We start from the raw sequence: 20,487 nt of genomic DNA, 5'->3' as shown, positions 1-20,487 counted from the left end.
CACGTATCTCTGTCTTCCAATCTCCTGGCTTGGAGACATGAAATATATTTAAAGTTTGCTGTAAATGCTACAGTTTGATTTGTGTAAACGCGTATACCAGCGTCTCGCGCACTTACCCTGCCACGCTGTGGTGTGGTGGTGGTGATTAACATTGATTTCTTGTTTGTTTATTTACTGCTTGTCTTTTTCCTGGTAGAAAAGTTGGTGTTACTTCTGGTGTATCTGGTGTGAGCTAAAAAAGAATGCACAATGCCATGCAGCTAGAGCTGCTGATGTAAAAGCCCAAGAGCAGTTTTTCTCTCCTTACTCACATTCTTCACCTCTCACCTTTCCTGTCCTGACTTTTCACCTCTTTAGTGCACGAGAAACCACGAGGTCAGTTTTTTGTGTTCTTCTTGTTCCTGTTACTGCCCATAATGCGCTGCGCAGGTGATTTGCTCTTCATAACAGGATGCGTCTGCACGAACTTGGTGCGAGTCTGGGAGCTGGTCTGTAATCAGCTGTGACGATGATGGAGGAGATGACAAACTTGGAAGACGAGTTGCCGACATCCCTCAGTCACCTCCCATTGAAATCATTACTAACAAACGTGCAATGGACATATCACAGGGAAGGCTAATTAAGACGAAAGATAACCAGAATTACATCCACACGTTGAGAGATCCTTCAGCGGATCCTCACCGGAAAACTGTCTTCTGGCTTGAAATACTTTCCACTTACACTCCATGAACCTTTGCACTTCAGGTAGGGAGGAAACGGGTATGACAGGTCATGTACTAAAAAAAATTTCTTAGGACAAATCAACGCGGATTACCTCGACAACGTCGATGTCAATGATATTGTTAGGCTTATTCTCCTGGGAATGAAGGAAGATGGAAGTAGATACTTAAGCAATCAGTCAAGGAGACGAAATTTTCATATCGTCAACGTTGAAGATCAAGTGTCTCTTTAATTAAACTACTCTTTCTTTCCGCTAGTGATCAAAATGTTACAGGCGACAAAAACAAAATGACAGTTACCGATATTTGTGTTTCACGCATCCCTGCATGAGGTGTCTGGACTTAAGTTTTAAGAACGCCTGTTAAACACACATTCTCTAAGATGTAATTGAAGAAAAAAACTAAGACCACCCTGTAACAGCATGCCTAAAACACATCTGATAATATGAGTGTGGTTAAAAGATCTGTGTAGGCTAACGCCTATTACAGTTTACATAACATTAATACAAAGGCGGCCAGGGAAGACCAGAAGGTGATGGTGGTCAACTGGAGCAACAGCAAACAGCGAGCCTGTTGGAGACTCTAAAAACGCAGGGTTGACACAAAATATTATCTTTTATAAAAGTCTGAAAAATTATTTACGCAATGAGGATTTAGTTCATACATCGCAGATGCTTCTATGTCGTAACGCTTGTTCTTCATGTGTCGTCTGCTTTCTGTTGCAGGTGCGCTTCTGTTCTGATGGTCTTAAAGAGAACTGGTGGTTGCTGTGGAATCTACAACTGTTTCTAAAATGTCCTAGTGTACACTAAACAACAAAGACCGCGGCTGTAACTGTGTCTGTAACGCCGTCTTCAAATGTTTTAGTAATTATTTAAACTGATCACTGCAATTTTTTAATGAAATAAAACTCGGCTTCTTTTCCCTACATACAAGCTTCCTAAGGCAGCAAACCGCTTCTTTGCCACTGTAATGATGTTCCTATGATTTGGGTGTTGGTCTGCTGAGCTCCTGACAGTCGTGGCATATCTTGCAAGCACTGTGGAAAGTACACGCACGGTCTAGCTTTCATTATCGGTATTAATGAATTTTCAAAGTAACATTTTCAATGGATTCGACTGCTATTTGGAGAGGATATAATATTTATGCAACCAAACCGAGACTTTCACTAAATTCCAGTCTTTGATTTTTGCTGTTAGGTTTCCACGCGAAACAGATTATTATCTCATGAAACTCATGATTTAAAAAAGTGTTCTCGACCATTTGTAAGATCCCCGTATAAAGACTGTATAAGAGACAGTCTGCATATGGCACATAGCAAAGGACAACTAAAATTGGGTTTATCATAGAGTCATCGGAAGAGAAGAGACCCATTAAAAAGGGTCAGCTGGCCACAGACGTTTAAGAAAGGGACTGTTACCAAATTTACATCAGTCTGTACGGTACATCAACCTCGCTCGGGAATATCTCTTTAACGACGACAGCTGAGGGACGGATGAGATTAAAGGACTATTCACCAAGCATTACCAGCTAAGACGAAGTGGTCTTTGTCGAGTACGTGTCTATTCCAAAAATGGGACGGAAGCAGTTATCCTTTGGCTGACAAATCGTTGTCTGGTGAAGGGTGTTCCAGTCGCTCTGTTCTTCTCGTTAAATTGTTAGTCGCACACCACACGTCTGAGTGGAAATCTATCATAGTTAACAATACTTGCACTTTCTTGCTTCGAAACAGATGAAAAATAAATAAGCCACAACTATCATGAACAATTTTAGTGTTTCAACCCTCAAGTGAGTAATATAGTACAAATTTGTCAATCAATGACAGTGTGGTTTTGTGGAAACTGCTGTTCAAGAGAAATGGATGCAAGTTTATTTGTATTCATTTTATTTTAATGTGACAGAAATAATACGACTCAGCTGAAGTAGTATTTAGTAAAGTGCACCGACTCTACTGAAGTATTTTGAGGTTATGTATTATGAGCTTGCGGATCTTTAAGGAATCGTAAGCACGGACAGTAAGCACGTGTCTACATTTACTTCCCTCATCTGCGGCAAACCGCACATTGGCAAAGAACATTTGTAATAGTCTATGGTGGGAGCGCGCGCTGCCTGTTATTGCGCGAGGCCATACAAAGGCACCCGTGAAGACGGATGTAGGAAGCAGTATCGCATCCACATCGCAGTGTGCGGCATCCCGGCGGCGACATCACCTCAAGCTGGCGTGGTGTCGCCACACGATCAATGTCTAGTAGCTGCAGGCGCTGGCGCCGGTACCGCATCCCGCCGCACCAGACAGCTGGCCTCACGCTTCCACGACATCCACTACAGCAGCTTCTTCTAGCAGCAGCAGCAGCAGCAGCATCTGCGTCTGATGGCTATGAAACTCTGACAGACCAAAATAACTTCGCTGACAATGAGAAGCGCTCGGTTGCGTCCCCTAAATTCGCTCTTTGAAAGTCCGTATCTCAATAATAATAATATAAAAAAACTACACGATGCATAACCAGCCATTATCCTACGGGTTAGAAAACAAACTATAAAAAATAATTAATCTTCAATATTTAAGAAGTGCATCATCGACAAATTTTCATAGGTTTTAAACAACCTAAAACTTGTGGTGAGCAAAGTGTTTTGCCACTATCTCCTAACAACATTTTCGCAAAGAATCTTCCCCTCCCCCTTTCCTTCCCACGACTACCGTGTTCGTGAGCTCGTACTCCAGCCTATATATGCATATGTTCTTGCGTGTGTGCGAGCACGAGTGGGAGAAATGTGCTGCTGAAAAGGGCGGTAAAAGACTCCGCCCTCTCGGTGTTTCGATCTGACAGCAGACCTTGTAGCAAGCGCAGCGCGCCTGTGACAGACAGGAGTGGGCGTGAGTAGGACATGCTAATATGGTGATGGAGGCGTTGCCAGTGAACATCACGAGGACGCCTACAACCTCCACGGTCATTAACTCTCTACCCCGCGACGTTTACTTCTCGCCAGGCTCGCTGCCGGAGACTCAGTCCTGGCCTGGCTTCGGTGCCTCCTACAACGAGGTCACCGGCGTGGACGATCTCGCGGGCAACAAGAGCGGTGCGACAGACGGCACTGGGCTGCACTTCTACGAGCTGCTGCTGACCCACCCCAGCTTCAGGATGAAGGATGAGCTGCTGCGCTACGCAACGCCCGTTATCGTCGTCTTCGGTAACTTCTCCAACCTGCTGGCCCTCGTCGTCCTTCGCCGAAAGAACCTGCGCCAGCACTCCGTGTGCTTTTACATGGCCGCCTACGCCGTGGCCAACCTCCTCGTGCTGGACCTAATCCTTGGCACGGCCTGGATCTGCTTCGTACTGGAAAAGCAGTACATCGGGGCATCACTGACTGGGGCTGTCGCCTGTGGACGTTTGTCTCCAACGTCATTATCTACTGCGGCATCTGGTTCGTGGTGGTGCTCGCCATCGACCGCTTCATCTACCTGTGCTACTCCCGCAAGGCGGCCAGCTACTGCACAGTGTTTGCCGCCAAGACCATCGTCATCATCGTGCTGATCGGTCTAGTCGTCGTCAGCATTCACGCCATGTGGACCTACGAGCTGCAACCGCAAGGCTGTTTCGTCAGCTTCGAGCAGCAGGACCTGCACACCCTCATCTGGCCCTGGTGGTCGGCTTCCATCTACTCCTACCTGCCGCTCACTATGATGCTCTTCATCAACATCGTCCTGTCCATCTCCCTCTGTCTCAAACGCCATCGCCAGCGCCGCTCTCAGCAAGTAGGGACGACAACTGACGACTTTGCCATCACCACCCTCGTCATTTCTTCCTGTTTCTTCCTGCTGGCTGTTCCTGCCACCATCGTCAACGTCATCGACATCCATTTCCCGGCATCGTGGCTCTCCATTGACCGCATCGCGGAAATAGAACTCACTAAAAAAATCACGGAAATACTGTCTTCCGTGAACCAGACCTTGCTGGGCACGATACTGATGATCTTCTCGCGGGCCTTCCGGCAGGAGCTGTATTCGCTGGCCAGTGCCATCCACCTCAAAAGAAGGCCGAAAGTGTACGAGATGTGCAACATGTCTACTGACAGTGCCGCTGCTAATGGTAATGACAATGAAGACGATGGTGGACGAGCACAGCCGTGTAACAACGCCAGCTCCTCGAGAAACCACATTGAGTATCAGGCGTGTAACAGTACTGATGTCACGTCTAGTGTGTAGTATACCTGTGCCAATCTCTTCATGTACGAAGACTATTCTTCGGACTGCACTCTCATTTCTGGGGGCGGGCAAAGCTTTCAGCAGAGAAGTACCAGTTCTAAAGCTCTATATAACAACTTTGGTACAAAGCCTTTCGGCTGTGATCCGCAATGACCAGACATAACGTGAAATAAATGCAGTGTCCAACTGTTATTGAACATATTGTCTGCTTTACCATGTTCGTCATATGTGCCTTTGTATTAAAGGCATGGAGCACACTTTACATTTACGATAGTGCGGGATGTGGTAGTGAAGGGAGTAGACTCGGGGCTGCTCTCTGTAAGCTCAAACTGATTCTTTGTCTCGTGAACGGTATGTCGTCTTAAAACAATTCAAGACTGATTGCTCAAAGAATATTGCTGATCTACGACTGCTGGTTCAAGGTATTGTATTTACTTGCCCCAACTCGTTTTCTAATGTTTCCCAGATCACGCATATATAAGACTGTTGATGCTTTACATTTTTATTATTTATCTGGCCTCCTATATCTCTCTTATTTACATTTCTGTATTTTATTTGTTTACGATGTTAGCAGACACTTGACACATTAGCTGAACCTCGACCTTACCGCTATGCTATTCACAATCCAAAGTGAAAAAAAAATTTTTTTTTACTTTCCTATGTTTATTGTTTTTAATTCGAACTCATATTTGGGCATATTCCTACCCAATTTTTATTCCACGACTCCTTGAAACGGGCATCTGGGCTACTCGGTGTAAAGTTCGCTCACTCAGGTGGTGCAGCAGGGAGGCGCGTGGGACGAACGACTGTCGCGGAGTCAGATTTTGCCACTGTGTGTGGCACCTGTCCACAGCGCCTAACTAGCTCGCCGTGAAAACATTAGTTGCTGACTTGGTGTAAAACACCAACGACCAGCAAACATCTTTCTTTGTACTTCTCTCTCTCAATACACTACTACCACTACTATTACGACCAATGCGACAAAACAGTATGTAGCAGGGCAGTCCGATCGAGTAACAGTTAAAGTGCCTGTCACCATACAGTGAGTACGCTTAGGGTTGACATTTCATATAGGACACGATATACTTACATACAACATCTTTTGAAAGAGCCGGATACCTAGTCTTAGCTTATAGTTCAGCTTTAAAACATTTTTAATCGTCATCTTTCACAGGTTTTACAACAGAATGAGACTAAAAGTATTCAGACTACATTTAACTGTCGGTAATCCTCCCTTTTCACTCCCTGTCCAATAAATACTAGTGCCCAGAGACAATGTTTTCGTGTCCACACAATCCTCGACTCAGCCGCCTTGCGCTGAAGGCTAGAGTAGGGGGAAGGATAACTAAAAACGCGATTGTCTAATGAGCAATGTCTGATGAGCAATTTCTGGCTTCTTTTTCCTTTTTTATCCTTCTTTCTGGAGAGAAGCTTTTCATCTGTCTTCTCACTTCTCACGACACTTCAATGACTTCCCTACATTTCACGTTAACGCTTGTGCACTATTGCTTTGGATGTACACCTACACTCTGAGGACGACTTCTACTATTATACTCTTACATGTCAAGCATTCTTCTGCAATTCTCGCACAAGACCAAAAAAAGCAGTTGCTTTAATCTTATAATGCTCCCCAAAACTCCCGCCATGTTAGCAAAGAAACGGTTTGATGCATCCACTGTAACGTGTGAACGTTGGCTTTCCTCGTAAAATGTGCTGATTCGATAAAGACAAGGCAATGTTTTTTGTTGTTATGCTAATGGATTCCAGTTTGACACATTCCAGGCACTTGCCTATGTCACCTGACCCACTGTGTGATAATCTCTACATTTGTGTCTTCTGGTGTTTAATTACTTCCTTTTGAAATGCCTACAAATAAAAGTATATGATATAGCTGAGGTGTGCGTGCCTGTATGTCTGTGCGTGCGTGTTAGATAGCCAGCCAGCCAGCCAGCCCGGTGTCGTAGACCGGTGTATGCGTTAAAAGCCGGATTTAGCAGGAAAATGGGTAATGGTCAGCAAGAGAAGCAGGTTGTCTCCGAAAATAATGTAAGAAAGAATGTAGCTGTCGTTTATCTGACACACATCATGGATGATACATCACCTGTTGGCACATAACTGGGTTACCTCCCCACAGGCTATTAAAAAGTTAGAATCCTGGCTTCCTCTGGTATAAAACCGACTAAGCAAACTTGAAATCCCACGGGCCTAGAAATCTTGTTTAGAAAGAGAGCTCGGGGATGATTGAATAATTCATTTCTCGCAAGTGCATACCGGTTTTGTATATTCAGACACATAAGGACAGTTACAAAGGCCGACAACCTCGACAGATGCTGTTTGTGCCACTTGATACGACCTTTGATGATTTAGAAAAATATAAATAAATCAACACGTGCTACACGGTCAATGTATCAGTAATCTAATTGAAATAAATAATCTGCGATTGATGAGAAAAACAAGTGTTTAAAAGTGCAAGAAACCAGACACGCATATTCATCGAGCAAAACTTGAGATTTCTAGTGGAGTAAGACAGGTCTCAGTTGCCAGAACTACCTTTAGTGGAGTCCTGCTTGGGGAACCCACACTACAGGCGACAATAAATAAACTGAATATTCCTCCCTCCTTCCTCATTCATAGTGGAACCATAAGCACTAGTCGTCTTTTTGTCTCATCCATCGTTTCTGTGTCTGCTGTGAAAGGTAAGATTCTGTCATTCAGCTGAGTTAAACTGATGGTAGTTCAGTTCTTGTGAACAATGAAATGAAAGAGTGGGTACCCTTTCACAAAGAAAGATTCTAACCACTGACCAAGAATCAAAAACAACCTTGGGCTTCCAAAGCTAACCAAACAGATTGTGAAGTGTTCTTATTGAGTAGTGTAATGTGTGATGTGTGGTATACGAATGAAGAAGCCAGGAGAGGAGAGAGAGGGTGCACATGTTTTCCCCAAATTACTTTGTACGACCTGCTAGCTACATTTTCCACTCTCCCGGCTCATAAGTTTCTACTTTTAAAATTTGCGGAACAATTCTGCTCTTAAATTTTGAAATCTCAGTCTGAAAACAATTTTATCGAAAACCAAATACTTCGATTTAAGATGGAATAATAAATCAGACCCCAAATTAAAACATCTACGTTTAAGAAAAGAGGCACTTGAAATATTGAGTAAGATGAAAGATTAAAAAATTATTATTGTCATCCTCAAATCGTGATCTGTATTATTCTTTTTAGGACAACACAGCAACAAAACTATGTTTTGGTGGTTAATTGAATATCTAAGAAAGCTATCTGTTCCCTGCGGAAATAGGTCGTCTTGGAAGAATTCCACTTCTTACTTCTCCCTTTGAGTTAGGAAGGACAAGCAGATGTTACAGTATGTGACTGATGCTCTCTCTACGCGCCACACTTATCTGTCAGTATATTTCCAGCCTGATCGGAAGTATACATAACATCTGTGGCAGTTCCCTCTCTCCCATCCATGTGTGGTGATAGACGGGGGAAGTTTTTTAGCAGCAAAAGCTAAAGAGTTCCTGTACACTGTAAATTTGATCTCTGTAATGGAGTTCAAGCCAAAAGGGAAACAAAGATTGTTCACAAAGTTACAATAGCATATAAAATGTTTTACACAATCAGACTAATAAATTAATTCCGGTAGCAGCCCAAAAGCAGTTACTACATTTCTGGAATGTTTCACATAAAATATGCCGACTTCCAAGGTTTAATTTCGTTTGTCTGACCTATGAAACACATTTCTGAAATACCGAGAACTAAAGCATAGCCTGAAGATGTAAGGGTCACTAAGCATGATACAGTAAAAAGCTATTATAATCACATGAAGCTGACTCTTGAAAGGACATGAATCAGAAAGTAAGTTTATTTATAGTGCATTTTAGGTGATGACATCCTTCTATAGTGGATGCACTTTGTGCTCTACCCGGCTTTGCTTCCATGCTGGCTGTATTGTATTGACACTAACTGATTTTTTACCTTGAAATACTGGCCTTGCCGGAGGATCTGCCAAAATGGAAATGTCTTCATATTCCTGCGTTTTGTCTGAACAAACAATGCTATCTCGCCCTTAGAGCTTCCGATTTCTTGCATTATGCCAATGTGCAGTATTTGCTGGAAGAGAATCTGGAATCAATAATTGATGAAAGCGACGGCTACCTCTAGGCAGCCTCACTTCATCGTCAACGGGTGTCGACTTTCTGGAAGTCAAGCAGAAGGTGACATCCACAGAGTGGTTGACAAGGCAGCCCAGAGCACAACCCCTGTGCATGTGACACCAAGATAATTATACAGAAGTGTATGAATACAAACAAGAAAGGCTTGACCGGAAGACCTTTATAGGTCTAGTTGGGTGCAGGATTTTTAAAGAGTGCGAGACACTATTTAGCCTAATCCGGGTGAATACCCGCAATGTTCATGAGATACACGCCTACAAATATCCAGACATTACCATGCAGAAAGAGTTCAACATCACAGACAAAAGGCTCCAGGGTGAGTTAGCTAAATTGCAATAAATACAATATAAGCGGTGTAGCTCGCTGCTGGGAGTTTCTTATTAGAATAACGACGGCCTCAGGTGTACACTTAAGCAAAAGTGCTCATTTGCTCAAGAACTTCTAAAATTTAGGGTCCACTGACAGGAACATTGCACAGGAACTAAGAAAAGTACAGTACGACAATATGTGTCATACATCTAAAGTTGTCGGTTATGTCTAACGTACCAATTGTCGACCTCATAAGACGGCCAGATGTCAAAAAGGTCCGTGCAGATAAAAGTGACAAGGTAAAATAAACACACCACTAGCGTATTATTAAACATGGAAAAAATGCTAACAAATTATTACACTGAACACACTGCTAACACATAATTAAACTGCACACCCCGCTAGCACACTACTGAACTGTCAAAATGAGTGAAAAGACAAATTACACTAATGACTTTTAACCCACATTGTTTTTCATTCCTCAAAGCATGGCAAAAACATGTGAGACGCGCGTTGCGAGTTCACTTGATTACTTCCATTCTCCACACACTCGTCCTCTCAGCCAGCTGCTGCACACCGCAACACTACCGCAACCATCCTTCTCGTCTTTCCCGCCTTTCAAAGAGAGGAAGACGGCAGCTCTAGCGGAGGACCGCGGGAACGGACCAGCATTAACAAATTTAGCATCGGGAATCAATATTTCAAATACTTCCAGCACTTCTGTCATCCAGCAACTCAATCTCGCAAAGAAATATTTTCTTACTTTGTGATTATGCAGAGTGATTTACAGTATGTTTTGCGGAATCGCTCAAGCTGTGACACACTCAGATAATCAACCAGACAGACAAGAGTCCTTGCCCTAAGCCCGCAAGCAGCGAGCCAGTTAAATACAAATACACATCTCTGCCCCTGTGCTCTAGTTACGTGCAGTTGATGATAACGAAATCCTCCAGGTCGCTTAGGAGACTCGCAAGAAACCCTGATATTCCAATACGGTATCAAGTAATAAAACAGTGAGAGTACTCCTTTCTAGACAATCATTTTCTCACAATCCCTTCTAATATGTTACTAGAGTTTTGATTATTATATAATGAATATAGGTGTCACTAGGGATCATCTATCTTCAGGCTTTGAAGACAACGCACCTTTCGTATGCGGTGCAGATGGAAAGGCGCCAAAGTGACGGTTCTTCCTTTAGTCACGTGCTCTGAAGCGTCTGCTCTCCTCAGCCAGACCAAAAAAAATGCTGCTTTCTATTTCAGATCAGGAGCAATCACATTCTTTACAACTGTTTTTTACTTTAAAACTGACGGCGACATCAACATGAGTGGCTTTGAGTCCCGTCACCCGCACAAACGAGTACGTGTTCCATGTCACTGACCTCACCTAAGAAATGTCTGCTTAACATGCTGTCTGGCTTCCCTGCCTGAATCATGTTAGACTGCAAAGTATGTTTATTTTATCTGCTTCTTAATCTAAGCATTTTTAAAGGAAACACCTATAAGCCTGAAACGAATCGTATTATCTAGAGAGTATATACTCCACATGAGTATATACGCATTTATCTTGTGAACGATACCAGCTGACGACCAGCCATGCTGGCTCGCCGGTATTAATCGTTGGAGGAGGGGGACTCAACAGGGTTTGGAAAAACAAAACAAGAGGGTGTCTTCCCCTAAACATTTGTTTTATTTTTAGCACATTTGGTGTGAACTGTAAGAGACCACACGTTTCCTACAGCCAGCGTTTTTCGGTATTCTCCACCTATTGTTAGTAGTAGTAGTACCTTTCACAGTTTAACCGTCCTTAACCTTTAACGGCGCCAGCTACCCATTGGAACTGAGCAGACAGGCTGACAAGGCTCGCCACGTGGGTTCCCATGAGTTGTAGTAAGCCCTGCATGGAACGGCCACAGTCCATTCCTTTGTTAGCCTCGGTGTCGACCACTTCCCAAGGTGCCATGACATATGGTCTTACACACTGTGCCGTGCCGAGCTAGCCACATCAGACCAGCATGCCTTGTTTCACAAATGCCAGGAGGGGTTCTTCGACCGTGCTTCGTACAGATTCCTCTGTTGAATGTTCTAAGTAAGACACAGAACTGGCCTCAAATACCATTTTTTCTGACCAGAAGAATGGGGAGTATGAGGTACGTGTACTTGCAAACCTCTCGGCGCCAATGCAGCACCAAATCCTGTTCATCCAGGCTTTTGTTGCTGTCGCCGATGCAATCCCGATACGGATTTCCGCAGTTCAGCTATCAGTTTTGGATATGGTGTGGGCGGAGTACAGAGAATTTCCAGTCTTGGAGCTGCAATCCGATCATGTAGATTTGTGCTTTGCTGTAACATAGGTCGTAACCATGACTAGGCCCTTGTCCACACTGGTCTCCATTACATATGCATTCCCGCTGTCTGTCACGTGATAAAGTCTTGCAGTTCGTTGTAGCTGCCCCCAGATCAATGTTGTCAACCAAGCAGACGTTGCATACTGGGCTGTGGCGCAAGAATATCTGTTCCCTGATTTTCGTCACTATGTTTTACCCGAACCAAAGTGTCTCTAGTTTTTCAGAACCACCATAAAGGTATAATGATACACAAAGGAGAGGTGGAGGATCGGGGTGTTGGATGAACAAAGTTTGTCAATTTTTTTACGAGTTAAACAGGATGCTCAAGTTCTCAAGAGAAACAGGACGAAGAGCAAAGTTTGAAATTTAGAAATTAGTAATGAAAGCATCAAAATGCTAGCCATTGATAAATGAGAATCAACTAAATATACTTTTTTCTGCATATGGCTTTTGTTTGTTTTGTTTTAATGCAACATATTTAGTCCATCTAGAAGTCAAATTATTCTTCACGATGCTTTCATTCATAAGACTTCGGTAGAAACAAGAACAATTCATTTCAATACCTGATGTTGATTTATTCCGTATTTCTGATACAATGTCCTCGGTTGACAAGTAAGGTGCATTTGTTGCGGGTGTGTGTGTGTAAACAAATACATGCGAAGGTACATGCCTCACCTTTTCCACTACAAACAGCCTGGCGCAAAGCAAGGGACAGAACCCAGCAATTCACAACTGTCACGAACAGGATGTCTTTGCCACCTTAATCAGGTCTTCATCTTCAGTCGATAATTTCCAAGAATATCGATAATTTGAAAGAATCACGAAGTGCCAAAGTATCGACAAGACTGCGTGTTCAACATCACTATGTGACCGACGTGTTGAATCCCGCTTAATTCTTTTAAATGACACCTCCAGCACGCTCCCCTCTTGTTTTTTACCATCATTAAAAAAATAAACCCGAGACGTAATAACTGCTGATTATAGGAGTTTTTGAATTAAACGCGTTCTCGGATAATCTTTCAAAGATTTCTGCAATGCTTTACAGCAATATTTTAAAAATGATTTGAAAATAGCACTGATCCAACTTTGTAAACAAGTTATAAACTTTTTATTCCAGAAAAAATGTCGTCTGAAAATATGAAAGCCGTGGGAGTGTGATTCAATTATTACGAGAGCTTTAGAAGAAGATCAGGCTGCAATGTATGACAGGCAGTCATTTACCCACATCCGTAGTGACTGACAGCGACTGCACCAGTCCTCTATACATCCTGCGTCCCAGCAGACACCACGGCCATGGCAGCAGATGATGACTACATGGCTCCTTCGCCACCTCTTCGCTGTAACGACCCAATTCGATTTCTTCCCTGATCAGTGCCTCTTAGGTACTTCTTCTAGAGCTTCATCTTTCCGTACCCGCTTTTCATGCCCGGTGACCAAGCCCCATCAGATTTTTACACTTCAAAACGCTCCTGTGTCTCGTAATGACATTCTCCAGCCGCATAATGTTTGGCACTTAACTGGGATCGCTACAGACAGAGGGCCCAATAAACTTTGCTCCTAGCTTCATGCTTTGTACAAAGCTGTGTCGGGTTCCTCGCAGATGGCAGCTCAAGATGCACACGGATTTATGAAGCAGAAGAGGTGGCTCGGAAAAGAAAGGTCGCTCGTGAAGATAAATATGCATATTTGCCTGATGTGCTTCAGTGCAGAAAATTCTCCTCAAAATTATCTTCTTGGTTTTATTTCGCTGTGAACATAGACCTTTGTGAACACTAAACATCGATGAATAAACCAAAACCTTTATGTGATGCACAGTTCAAAATTATCACAGTTCATCTGTGATTTTCGCAACAGCACAAGACCTAATTAAAAATCGTTAATTTTCCACAGCCCTGTACGAAAACATATTTAAAAGGCTAGTGTCAGGAGCTATAGCAGGGACTCAAATGTAGGTGGAACTAATGCAGGGAGGTATGCATATTCTAGTCGCAACCATGACATTAAAAGACACAGTCGACATCTCCAGTTGCAAGCGTAGCTGCCAGGACAAAAGTGTTTTAATCATCCTAAACACTGCTTTGCGAATACCTTCAAACCTCAGTCGTCTCACAGCAGTTGGCGCAGCACCAGTTCACCCATCGCTTGTATGCCGCTCGTGTGTCGGCAACATCTCTGGGCAAGCTGTATATCGCTAATGGCTTCTAAAAAAAAAAAACCGTTAATCGCGAGAGAGTGGAGCGACCGGCGGTCTCGGTCTTTTAATGTGCAGTGGCGGTTCATTCAGAATACTAGTGTTGTGTGACTTGCGATAACTTCCAAGTGTAGGCTTAATCAGAAACCAATCAAAAAATGAATGGGCTGATGTCACAGCCACGGGAATTGTGCTTCCTGTGATCAGTTCAGTCTCTTTGGGTCAAACCAGGACGTTTGCACAAGACTGACATTTAAAATTGTAACAGAAATGCTAGGAGCAGAAAATACTGGCGGAAAAAAATCCACACATCAGACAAAAAGTGAAAGACTTCAAAAGGCTACCTAACAAAACTACAACAAAATTTACTTCCTGTCCACACAGACAATTAGAAAAAAGATACTTTTTTAAGAGGGGGGAGAAATTTGTACTGGTGTCTTTTTACCAAATCCGATGAAAATATTCTTTAATCTCATTGGGTACTGGCATCCCTTAAGAAAGCATTGTGAGCGGCTAGATAGGAAATGGCGACAAAGTTAAATCTAACAAAGTAAGGACAGCAACTCGGCTTCCTCGACCTCCTTCCCTCATCCATCTGTCATTTTTTCTGCGTCTTCACTATCTTCAGCCTTCTCTTTTTTTTTTCTTTCATCAGTAAGAAATAACACTAGACGATAGTAATTGAATGGACTGACGTATGGGACTGATGATAAATGTCAAAGCTGGCTGTCCAATAACATCCTCAGCAGACTCCAGAGCAGGCGAGACATCAGAATTAAGTTTTCTCTGCTAAGACATGCTGTCCTGTCCTCATGTCCTTCTCTACTGTTGTGAATTGCGTCGTATACACCTGTAAATCGTATATAACCTGCAAATCGTAAGCATTATCTCTGAATAACAGGTACTTCCCTAACCTAGTTGGGTAGTGAGATGTTAGACACCACACTTTCCTACAGGCCAGGTTCGATTATGTGTGTGTGTGTGCCAGCGGTACACATCTCCTGTCCTTCGCTGCATTGCCTTTCCCAATATATTTTGGAATGAGATGTCCACCACTGACATCTGGGTTGACAGGAGAACAGTCATTTGCGCCAGAAGGGTATCGAACTGGCGAGTAACCGAGTTCGGCTGCCAGTGCTCTAACCACACGTTTTTATATCTTTAAAAAGCTGTAGATAGACAAAAGTTTCAAAATGTCTCGAAAACTATCAGATGCAAATCCAAAAGTATCCTATACACCGTACCTAAGCCTAATCCGATGCTCGGCGCTGGCCTTAACTACAATGGCACCCAGTACGAGTTACGTAACTCACACAATCACAAAAACAAAAACAATCACAAAAACAATCACAAGAGTTGAACTCCGTGCCATAAAACCACCCACGCACCAGTAACTCAGCTATCTAATGGATGTGTGGAAAAGGTCACCTTACTGTTCTTAATGTCTTCTTTTGTTAACCGGCTTTAAGAACTGCAGCTCTGTAGAAGCGAGACTTCTTTGATGTGATTGTCAAGCCGACTCCAGGGCATCAAAAGCAACAAAAAGAATCGGGTACGAAATGGCTACTGTACCTCATTCGTTTCTTGAAATGGTTTGAAGAAGAGGGCTGAAATAAACCCAGGAGCTAACCACAAGCCAAAAACAAACACTTCAATGATAACGGTTTTCATTAGAACGTGCAAGGAAAAGCAAACGAAAATAAAATATGTATAAAAGATATAGAAGACTCCCCTAAACAAGATACACGCCAAAAGTAAATAAAATTGTTTTCTCTATAATCGAAGGAAATGGAAAGAGTAGTAACTAAAATCAGACAACTATTTAGGTGTTGCCTAAAGACAGCCTTAAACGTCAGCTATAGGTCACGACACAAGTCATGTGATGTGCAGGTGCAAGAGTAGGTGAACTCGATACTGTAGACACGAAGAGCCAGTCAATGCACCAGCACCAGCACCAGGTCATACGAAAGCTGCCAGTAGTAATCCATGCCGAAAACACTGGAAATGTTGACACTGAAAATTAAAGTGTTCTTCACGTGCGTTCAAGGTTTACTCGCCTTCAGCTCATTTCCTATTGGTCAAAACACCTACGATTATAATTAAAGACTGTATTTCGGACTGCTTTTGGTTCCGGTAGTTCAAGTTAGAAATAAGCACCACAACTAGAGGGAAAAGGCAGCAAAAAAACAAAACAAATAAAACAAAACAAAACACAAAAAACAAAAAAACAAAAAAAACAAAAACAAAAACAAAAACATAAAAGCCCCAAAAACAAAACGATTCGAAGAGCTAGGCACGGCGCGTGACATAAGCCTAGGCGAGCGATTAGAATTCAGCTCAGGATAAGGATCACAATAAACTTGATGACATGGTCACATCGAACTTGCAGGCCAAGGACTGCACGAGAGAATCAACTGAACATTCGTGTTAGACTGGGGAAGGGGTTTGTCGCCCAGACGACCGCCTCGCTTCCTTAGATGGATGACGAGGCTCTGTGCCACGGTAAGATGTGAAATTAAGATGAAATGCTGATAACAGTGTCTTGCAGCAATACTGGTGGTCAGTCTGTTACTTGCTTCTGTCTGTTTTTACTTCTCCCTCCAACTTCTTGTAAGACAAATGCGAATGTAGTCTGAACAGTACAGAGATAAGGAGAAGGCATCTGGGAACAAGTCAGTTATTCAGTGGAGCTCTCATCACTCAACCTTCTGGAAACTTTCTTATCTCGCTATAAATTCTCTGAAAAAAAGATGTACAGCTAGTTTTACTTGGCGCTCATGTAACACTTAAACATCACGGACTTTAGACACGCAAGCCACTAATAAGTCTGACTGGTGATGGAGACCGACATTTCACTCAGGTCAATTCCTGGTCAAGTTTTGCTAACCCTGAACAGAACTTACCCAAACAGATTTTATACAGATGATAATTCCTCTTAAAACTTTGTTTGCTTTATTTGGCATTAATAAAAATTTTAAATGTGTAACAAAAATTATATGAAAAAGAAATGTGAAGCTGAATTGTCTGTAGAAAAGCGGAGAAACTGAATGATCAGTGAAGTTTAAGAGCCTTTAAAAATGAAAAAAAATTACAATGATTGTTCAGTAATTGACATTTATGCCAATATGAATCCTCAAGAAATCAAAGCGGTGATGAAGATAATAAAACTAATAAAATCTGTTAAAAGGAGGATTTGAAAATCAACACTTCAACAATATTTAGCTGTCTGCTTCCCTGAGGCGATTATAAATATATTAAGACTTTATTTATGGGGAAAAGCATTTTTTACCGTTTTAAAAAAGCAGCATGGTGACACGATCAAGAGAAAAGACAAATAGCTTCACGTTAAACCATTTTTTGTTAAAGGAGAAAACTGCCCTGTCAGAAAAGACAGAAAAGACTTCGCCAAACTTCCCTGGAAACATCACTCAGCCAATGAATCCTTAATTTTTTAATGATCGTAAAAGAAGCGGTAAAAGAGAGAAAACCAGCACAATGAATACAAAGTTGTTAAAATGCAAATAGACAAAAACACAACACTGTAAGAGCACACCAAAGGAAAAAAAAAGAAAACAAGGACGAGAGAATGTCAGTTACAACAAGGACAGTTCTCCACCATTCAAGAGGACACAAGTTCTAATGACTAAAGGACAAAAGTTTATTCCAAAGTATACCGGTGCAAGTCTCACAGGGAGCCACACAGATGTCGGACACACCTGCAATGGGTTCAGTGACCTGACGCCGGCACAGTTACAAACAACAGAAGGATGATTGCAGACGTCAGGTGGAGCTGGCAACACATTATTACAACTCATCCACGCTTAGGGTGGAGAACAGAAATGGCGATTGTTGTCCACGTCAGCAGCAGCAAAGCGGTCTAATGGCGAAGGACACAGTCATGGCATCTACTTACTAAAAACTTCATCCTGATATTTTAAACCAATTTAGGTACATCAGAAGTAGTATTATTGTGTGTGTGTGTGTGTGTGTGTTATCGCTCTAGATCTTTAAACTAAAGATAGGAGCTACTGGCATCCTTGCCAACCAGGAAGTCCAAAGAAATCAGAAAGGCGAAAAGACCGTCTTAACACAATCTGACATCTAACACCTACTCCTTATATGGCTTCTCATTAATCATTTAGTATTACCGAAGAAATCTTACGAAAGACTAAAAATTAGAGAGAAAAAACCCCAATAAATGCGAAAACTATAGCAGCAGAAGTCATGTGGTCTGCATTTAACAATGTCAAGATATTCCGTTGCATAGAAACCTAGATGGCCTTTAGTTGCCACTTAGCCATGTGTCCATGCCTGCTCCTCGATGACATTTTTCTTTTTCCTGCGGTTATTTACTCTCTCCACCCTACCATTCCATTGTCTCACTCATTCCATTTCTCGATTGGCATAAAGTACAAACCTGAGTATCTTACTCAACCTGCCTACCTCAACAAAAGACTACAAATTTAGTTTTGAACAACAGGCTGACAGATCTCATCAGTGGTCAAGAGCAAACTGTCTCTTTGTGAGCATGCCCAAGATGACTGAAAAGAGTACATGGTACATCCTTGTATACTGCACAGAAGGTACAACACAGCAAATCCTCAATGAGATCACAAAAACAAACAAAAGTGACCCCATAGTTCCGCGAGTGCTCAAATGTCCACCTGTTACTGAATAATGAGGTCCAGATACCAGAAGTCCTAACCTGTTGTATTAACAGAGGGTACTGAGAATTATTTACGTGACACAGGGTGATTTTCGTAAGTAGTACTCACTACAAGAGTTGTCAAACCGAACAATAATTGCTTTAGCGGAGAAGATGACTATTTTACAGACATCGCGTATACTAGTGGCTTCTCAAAAAAATTACCAGCCTGAACAAAGAAGTAAACATTCTACTTTTTATCTGGCACGCCAAGCATTGAAATATCAAAAAATGTAGATACATGTACGGTGACGTGTCCATTCTAGATCAGAGGAATGTAACAAAGAAAATAATAAGGCAGAAATGGATATGGAGAATCATTAACTCCAAGCCCTAGCTGGAGGTATTTTGTGATGTCCTTTACATGACGCGTCCATCTGAAATCCAGGTGAAAACCTAGAGATGGATCTGAAAGAAATCAGCATTTCAACCAAACTCAGCCAAAAAGCACTGAACGTACTTGTTTTTCTATTCCCTAGACTTCCAAATGCCACAACTAAGCATATTCAACCTCAACCCTTGCAGCCCACCTTATTGGCTTTCCTTTGTCCCTTCCTCCCTGTCCATTTTCTAAACTAAAGCTGTGATCTGCTGGAAGCAACAAGGGCCAGAAGACACCAAGAGAACTATTACTGGGTTAACAAGACGACTGCTCGTAATCTGAAGTCGGGGAGAAAGTCGTCTGCGGCCCCCTGCTGCCTGCTTCCGTGGCGTCCGGTCAGGTAAAGAGCGGGACGCTGGAGCTGATCAATAGGTGGCGCCTCGCACACGCTCCGCACCGTGAAACTAATGTCTGATTGAGATTGGCGGCTTACCACCATCGCTACTCGCCCCAACACTAAAGCGTGATGAGTTAGTTTCGAAGGTCAGTGCTGATCCTGTTTTCTTGCTTATTATCTGGTAGGACTGCTGAAATCAGGCAGGGGTCGAATCCTAGCTTTACTGATTTTTAGGAGACAGTTTTAAGGCACGGGGATGGCTGTGACATATGTGAAGCTGCGGGCGGACTCGACCCAAGGAGGGAATGGTAGTGTAGGTCACCTCGTGTGACAGGAAAGCCTCAAGTCGTGCCACCCGTATTCCTGTAGAAAAGCTTCAGCTGTAATTTTATCGACTCGCACTGCATGACTCATAATGGTGTCATTATTCCTTCGCGACACGCCATCATGAAACAGCCATTCACATCAGCACCTCGGTTAATCTCGTGTAAGTAAAGTAGACAGTTTCTGCATTTTATCACCAGTAATCTTCGTTACCTAACATGAGCTCTTAATGCCTCCACGTTGCTAATAGGTAAACTTTTAAATCTTGTAACACTGTTGCCAGTGAACTGTAATTCTGCAACATCAAATGTAAAGCGCGCGAAATCCAGTTGTTTCCTTATTTTTATGAATGTTTTATGGCTGCTATCATTCTCTTGCTTGTCGTCTTGTTCTGTGCACGTGCCATTTCTTCTTCAGGTTTTAGTCCTGCATACTTCCGGAAATAAGGAAACAATGTTATGTTACAATCAAACAAAGAATAATTTGCTTTTTGCGTCCATACAAAATTTTCCATATCTTTTTGTTAACATTTGCAAGATTGCTTACGATTATTAGTTAGGATTGAAAAGCATATCCAACTGTTCTAGCATCCTTGAACCAGGTAGACAACCGTCTGTGCGTTTGCCATTTCCAATCCCGCAAAAGTGCGTGACTGTTCGAGGTAGGTGGGTTTGTTTCAAGCCATAGTAGTTTTAAGCCATCAATCATGGCCAGTCAAAAAGAACTACATTAGCCTTGTAAACAAGGGGAAAAATTACATGTTAGAGGCGATATCCTTTCCACTGCGCA

General features: G+C 42.5%; 2 protein-coding genes across 2 annotated transcripts in view; one reads left to right on the top strand and one right to left on the bottom strand.

Moving 5' to 3' along the window:
* LOC112576936 (ATP-dependent RNA helicase DDX1-like) overlaps positions 1-20,487 on the bottom strand; it is a 174,946-nt gene that overhangs the window by 80,398 nt on the left and 74,061 nt on the right. The window lies entirely within an intron of this gene.
* On the top strand, positions 3,150-6,815 carry LOC112576937 (cysteinyl leukotriene receptor 1-like). Its single transcript, XM_025259818.1, is given in 2 exon segments — positions 3,150-4,073; positions 4,076-6,815. Coding segments are annotated over 2 exon segments (1,308 nt in total). The 5' UTR covers positions 3,150-3,613; the 3' UTR covers positions 4,924-6,815.

The sequence above is a fragment of the Pomacea canaliculata genome, linkage group LG12, assembly GCF_003073045.1.
Source record: "Pomacea canaliculata isolate SZHN2017 linkage group LG12, ASM307304v1, whole genome shotgun sequence".
NCBI lineage: Eukaryota > Metazoa > Mollusca > Gastropoda > Architaenioglossa > Ampullariidae > Pomacea > Pomacea canaliculata.
Note: the sequence above shows the minus strand (reverse complement) of the source record. Positions and strands in the feature narration are given on the sequence as shown.